A 6,584-nucleotide genomic window follows, 5' to 3' on the forward strand; every position below is an offset into this window, starting at 1 on the left:
CTCCGCTTGGCAGGAAGCAGCTCCATTGAGCTGACGTGCGGCTTTCCTTTCTTTCATCTGCGGAGCCCACAGGCCTGTGAAGTGGCCATTACGGCTCCAATGTGCAGAGGTTCAAACAGCAGCAGGTCCAACGCTGGGCTTCTGCCCGGAGCAACATCTGCAGACTGCTCCCCCGCGCTGCCCGTGACGCTGACCCGTCCAGAGGCTGAGGTTCAGGTACCAGCAGAACGCAGCCAAGCACAGTGCAGCATGAATCAGACAGCGGTTCCTCCTCAGGACGACAGACCTGAGCCCATGTCATGATGAACCGGTGTTTAGGTGCAGTCAGAGCAAAATGAGGGCTTTCGTGCTCAGTTACATTTTAAGCAGTGCTGCTAACAGCAGCTGTTTGTGTGTGGTACTGTACAGGCAGTTTTGAACCATTTCTTTCAAAACTCATTTGTCTGGAAACGAGAGCGAGGGCCTAAAAGCAAGATGCCGTCTCATTGATTTAGAAGACGTGGACCTGCGTTTGAAGTTGCTTGTCTGGAAGGATCACGGCTGGGAACGGTTTGACATAAAAGCGAAGCTGAGTCAGGAGCTCTTTCACAAACACGCTGGGAACTACACACACACACACACAAAGAGTGGACATGTTGCTGAGTCAAACACTGGCTTTTCTCATTTTTTACGCTAAATCCAAGAAAGTAACACACAGAAAGTCCAACATCCTAAAAGCAAATAATTGTTCGGTTTTCTGCATTATTTCCTTTCTCTTCCCACTGTGTACTGTAGGTTGAGCTGCAGTGAGGCCAGTCTGTCAAACACAAATCATTTGAGCCTCTTTCGTTTTTCAAAAATATTTTATTTGATATTGATCCAGGTACAAGGAAATAAAATAACATGGTTTATCTTACAGGACATGGGAATGAGACTGTAAAAGCTTATTTTCTCCATCCACTCTCTTCTTGGACAAGGACATGCAAGTGAATACAGAAAGTGGGTTACAAAAAAAAAAAGTAAAATGTACTGGAGAAATGGCATGAGATCGGGGTGTCACTTCACCTCCTGCTGTACAGAAAGAAGTTTTTATCGTTTCAATCCTCTTTTATAGCAAAAAGGCAACACACATAGAAGAAGCAACGATACTGAGAAAATGAAGAAAGGAGGGAAAGGGAGCGCACGTCCAACCTTCCAGAAAGACATTTTGTCTGTAGTCTCAACAAGTCGTGAGCGTTCCTGCTGCTTGTGTCCAGAGGTTCTGGAGTTTTACTTTTGACATGAGAGGAGCAGAGCGGTGAACATGCACGACGAAGACCGACCCGGCTTCATCATCTCCTTATGGCCTCGCTGCTCGACTCCACAGCGAACTTTACAAGGAAAAAAACCCAGAAAAAACACATTTTATATCCCACAAATCTTTATGCATATTTCACAATATACTTTTATTATCATTTTAATAAATACAAAACGACACCGTGATTTAAAGGAAACAATGGGTGGTAAAGAGACACGAAAACGCATTAGACATTAGAAATATCAATCTTAATTTGGTATGTTCTTTTAGTGACATCTTGTCTTAAGGTGGTTGAACCAGCACAGAATTAATCCCCACAGTGGAAAAGAAAAGAGGGAAACGACAGAACCGGACATGAGAGGGATGTTTTCGTCAATGAGAACGGAATGGCGTAGTCAAGTGGAGATGCATATGGGTATATACACATATATACACATACATAAACACCACCAGAATGTAAAATAACCTGAGATACTCTTTGCACCTCATTTCCAGAACACTGGCCACTGGGTGGGTGATATTAAAATGACAATGGCATGACAACAACAGTACAACAGCATCTGATGGCCTTTAGTTTCCACCCCCCGGGTATCAATATCAGCGGTACAAAAAAAGACAAAACAAACAGTCATTGAACCACAGAAATCCTGAACATTAATATTGAAAACATTGTTGTAAGCAGCGTTTGGAGTCCATAAAAGGCATACGAAGAAACAAGCTTTTCATTAAAAAAGGACAACTAAGAAAAACATTGTCTGAAAGGACACAAATTGAGAATCAGAGGCTGAGAAGTCACAAAACTGCAGAGGATGCGTGTGTGTTTTGTGGCAGACAGGCAGATAGAAAGTGTTCTGCTCCACACTGTGGCTATAGACATGGAGGCAGTGCAACCTGCTAGTTCATCTACAAGGCCGCTCTCCGTTAGCCCTCGATGCTGGAGCTCATCCGCTTCTCACGCAGGACTTTGGTAACTGAGGCGCCGGCCTGTGGAACGACAGCTGCTTTAATAGATCCTTTCATTGAACAGCACTCAGCTGGATCCATCCTGGATGGTACCGTACCACAAACATAAAGCAATAAGTGCTCTTAAAAGCAAACAAGAATAAACTCGAATGGAAAATAAAACATACGAGATGTAAACAAATTATGTTGCTCCCCTGAATTTTAAAGATAATTTAGGAGTAAAAACGCCTCTAATAGCAATAAATACTCCTCCACCGTGATGTCTGCTCATCTTTAAGGCTACGGAGGAATCATGGGTCTTTGTAAGTGCTGTGACTGAACCACACGACTGATTTCACAGACTCCTCATCTTTTCCCACTGTGTTTTTGTTGGCGTGTTGTGCTGAACGAGGAGCGTAAACTCAGAGCTGTAAAATTATCGAGGCAGTAAATCAATAAAAAATAAGTCAACTTTGATGCTGGGATCATAAAAAAATACCCTCCTGTGTCTTTTTAAAGCAAGACAACGCCTGGAGCTGCCAAAATCATTGTGATCAAACTATTATTGTGGGACATAAAGTACAGAATGGATGCGTGTACCGTCCCCAGCCTCACGTCTGCCCTCGGACCCTCAGGAGCCTGGTGCGTCTGCCGCCCGGTCCCACACATGGAAACGGGCGCCGTACTTGTGTGTCTGTGAGCAAAGCCGTACTCTTATATCTCTCTGTACATTAGTTATATAATTTTCTTCTCTTTACTTTACAGTACAGAAACTCCTCTTCACATATTCTTGCGGTTCTTCATGTCAGCAGGAGCTATGTTTTTGTGCTTATCACCAAAAATTGCAGTGCAAAACCAATAATTAATAATAATAATAATAATAATAATGATGATAATAATTAATGGTACCTATTAACAAACAATGGATTATAAAACAATTATTTTATGGCACAACAGCCACTCAATTCACATATAATACAAATTACCAGAGAAAACCAACTGTTTCTGTATATGAAATAAAACGCTTGAACTGAATTCGGCTTGCATAGCAATGCAACAACAAGTTAAAGAATATATTTACAGGAAACAAAAGGGCCGTTACCAGAAAATTTGTTCTTTTATAGATGTTTTCTTTTTTTTTTACTTGCCTTTTTTTAACAAAAACAAAAGTACAGTAAGGTAGGAGGTGGAAAATATTTTCTTGAGGACAAAAAAAACATAGTGAGATGTACAGTATGTCTGTGTCTATACATCGCATTTACAGTTCTGTGACACTGCTTTCTCTGCGGCCTCGGCTGCACTTCCCTCTGAGCGCGCGCAGGTGAGGACAAAGTTCACGACTCCGACGTGGAGGGCGTCATTCTTCAGAGGACGACGGGGGTTTGTCCAGCTCACACCAGCGGCAGGTCACTCTGGAAGCAGGACAAGCACGAGGACAACAAGTCAGTGTGTGTGTGTGTGTGTGTGTGTGTGTGTGTGTGTGTGTGTGTGTGTGTGTGTGTGTGTGTGTGTGTGTCTGTCTTTCTGTCCGTCTGTCTGTCTGTGGCAGATGTTCTACATAACTCACTGGAAAACCGTTCATTAAGGTTCAACCCCTACTGTATGATAGAACAATGTAGTGGAGCATCAAGAGGTCAAAGGTTACTCACATAACTCTCCCGTGTACTGTTGCCCGTTGGCCCCCAGGAACTCGGCGTGCTCTGTGGCGGTCCACTGCTGCGGCTGTCGCGGACCCTCGGCCTTGCGCGGCCCAGTGGAGCCCTTGGAGGAGGCTGTGCCGGAGGAGCTGTGGCCGCCGGGGGACGGGAACGTGGGTTTACTGTATGGCAGACACCCGTCCTCTGAAAAAGGAGAGTAACGTGAGACCGGACGGTCGACGCACGGCGCAGGTTTCATCGTGGCGGTGAAACCCGTGTAACATCTGATGCACAGGGACAAAGAGCAGTTTGCCCCCCCCCCCGACATCTGCAGAGTGGTGGTGCCAACAGGCGCTGCCAGGGCTTGCCACAGAGATGACTCTCAGCCTCACACATGGCCTCGCAGCTACGAGGGGGTAAATACAATAACAGAGGGACCACTGGCTGCTAGCGGACCCCCTGCTGGGGGGCAGCATAACATTGACCCTCAGCAGTTTCCTTCGTTGCATGAAATCTCATCAAACCGCTCCCCACTGCTCCGCTAATGACTGTAATAGAGCCTGCCCCAACCTCAGCGGATTCTACTGTGAGTCAGTCAGCACTCAGAAAAGCCATAGGTGAATTCCCATATGTGTCTGTGTGCTGATGGCGGCACCTGCCTTTGTCTCCCAGTCTCAGAAAACCCTGGCACAAAGAGGGAACGACACCCAGCACACAGATCTGTAATGGCCACACATGGACACGCACACACAGATGGGCCGTAGCGAAGCTGCTGTTTGTGTGTGAAAGGAGAGCTGAAACGATTAGAGTGCATTTCAGCAGCCCGGGCCTCCTGTCTGACTTGGACTGCAGCGGGCCAATATTGGCAACAGTTACAGGGGCACTGGGGACGCGGGGGGAGGGCTGAGGGGGGCATTCTGGAAACCAGAGCGAGTGGTAGACGGCGCAATCTGTTCACGGGAGCCCAGACGCACTGAGCCTGGACGGCAGCTTTAACGCAGCAACTCGGAGGAAAGTTCCCCACCGCAACGCAAACCTCCCGTGTCTGCGCTATTTTAATGTGTAGAATGGACGGGTAGAATGGACGGGAATAAATACTAGTCAGTATGATTGGCCTCCTCTGATAGAAGCATGGGACTGACGGACATGTCAGTCCTCAGGCGTCCACACGTTCAACACAACAGATTACATTAAGCTGACAGTCACTGGAGAAAAAAGCTTTTTAATCCCCAACTCTACACCCTCCACATACGAGAATGTCAAGATTCCAGCTTGTACAACACTTCAGTTCATGCAAATGTACTGCACCGACATAATGCCAACCTCAACAGACGCTGCTTATTTTATTAACGCCGACGTATGTGGAGACCACATGTGCCGAGGTGAGTGTACGTACAGATGCTACAGATGTTGTACCGTACCCGTCTTGTGGCCCCGTCGTCCGTCGTCGGCTCGGTCCATGGAGCCCAACCGGTCTTGAGCCTGGCGATGGTGCTCCAGAGAAGTGCGTGTCTGTCTGTCCACGGAGCTCTTCACGTCGTCGGGCCCAGAAAGCGGTCCGGACATGGGCGGGCGCTCCAGGGACGAGGCCTTCCTCTCTGTCGGTGGCGCCATGCTGTTGATGCCACGAGCCCCCTGGACACGGCCCTGGCCCTGACAGGGAGGGGGCTCCGGGGGAGGAGGTAGGTCTGTCAAGAGAAGCCCGCAGGAAATCAAATCTAGTCACATCTGTGGACGTTTCAATGTAACGTATTTATATAATCCATCTAACTCTAACTGAAACACTAAACTCTTCCACACAAAATGCTTTCACTGAGTTCAGTCCCACCGTCGGCACCGGCGTCTCTCCTGTGGGGTGCTGTGCCCTGGCTCCGGGGTTTGCGTGTGGGTCTGGTGGCCCTCTGGTGGCCCAGGCTGTGTGTGCCCACTGTGCTGCCATCTGTGGAGAACGGACTGCTGGGCCGGGGTCTGTGGGACAAGCCTTTAGCTGAAAGGGGGAAGAGGGAGCACAGAGCAGCTGGTTAATAAAGACATGGAGGCACCACACAGACAGGCACAGACAGCGGAGCTGAGGCTGTCATCACGAAAGGCTGAGGATATCAATCCTGAAACCTATTAGACACAAAGGTGGAGGTTTTCATCAGAGCAGGAAGCACTGTAGTACTGCTACTCAGTGGAAGCCTGTGGAAAGCTGCAGGTCCAGCATCACCCAGACGTCACCAGGAAAATAAGAGCTGGAGCCAGACAAGCTATAGAGTCAAGGTGAGGCCAAAAACAGCAGGTGCCATGCAAAACCCCAGGACCATCATCCACACGCAGCCCAGAGGAAATCACAGGACAACGCTGCAGCCAAAGGTTGAGAGGAGGAGCGATCAGACCAGAAAGGAAGCAGTGGTGCCACTGGGGGAGTTCCAGTCCACAGCCAGTGGCTGCCTTCACACACACCAACCTCTCTTGCTGAGGCTCGTGCCCTCCAGGCGGTAGCCGGCCTTGTCTGCAGCCGCCACCAGGGCCTGGGCAAAGCTGCAGTGTGTAAAGATGGAGCCGTCGGACGAGCTGCCCAAACTGGACCTATGGCTGGAGAAATTACGCTCGTCCTCCGAGGCTGAGCCCCAGCCGTTCACCATGGAGCCTGCGAAACACCACAGGTCTCAGCAAGTGTGTGACAATGACTCTGCCTCCAACCTGAGTTCTGCCGCGTCACGTTCGTACTTATCAGCTCAGTGGCC

General features: G+C 48.5%; 1 protein-coding gene across 9 annotated transcripts in view; it reads right to left on the reverse strand.

Annotated features, from left to right (window-relative positions):
* Positions 1–823: 823 nt before the first annotated feature.
* robo2 (roundabout, axon guidance receptor, homolog 2 (Drosophila)) overlaps positions 824–6,584 on the reverse strand; it is a 240,866-nt gene continuing 235,105 nt past the window's right edge. For 8 of the 9 annotated variants that reach the window (XM_041073359.1, XM_029171179.3, XM_029171175.3 and 5 more), the window contains 5 exons: positions 6,305–6,487; positions 5,684–5,842; positions 5,277–5,543; positions 3,868–4,059; positions 824–3,630 (listed from right to left, as the gene is read on the reverse strand). In XM_041073359.1, coding sequence (XP_040929293.1) covers positions 3,629–3,630; positions 3,868–4,059; positions 5,277–5,543; positions 5,684–5,842; positions 6,305–6,487 — 803 coding nt within the window. In that variant the 3' untranslated portion in view covers positions 824–3,628. The remainder of the gene's footprint in view (positions 3,631–3,867; positions 4,060–5,276; positions 5,544–5,683; positions 5,843–6,304; positions 6,488–6,584) is intronic. The other variant, XM_029171176.3, reaches the window with a different exon arrangement.

The sequence above is a fragment of the Betta splendens genome, chromosome 13, assembly GCF_900634795.4.
Source record: "Betta splendens chromosome 13, fBetSpl5.4, whole genome shotgun sequence".
Classification (NCBI taxonomy): Eukaryota; Metazoa; Chordata; class Actinopteri; order Anabantiformes; family Osphronemidae; genus Betta; species Betta splendens.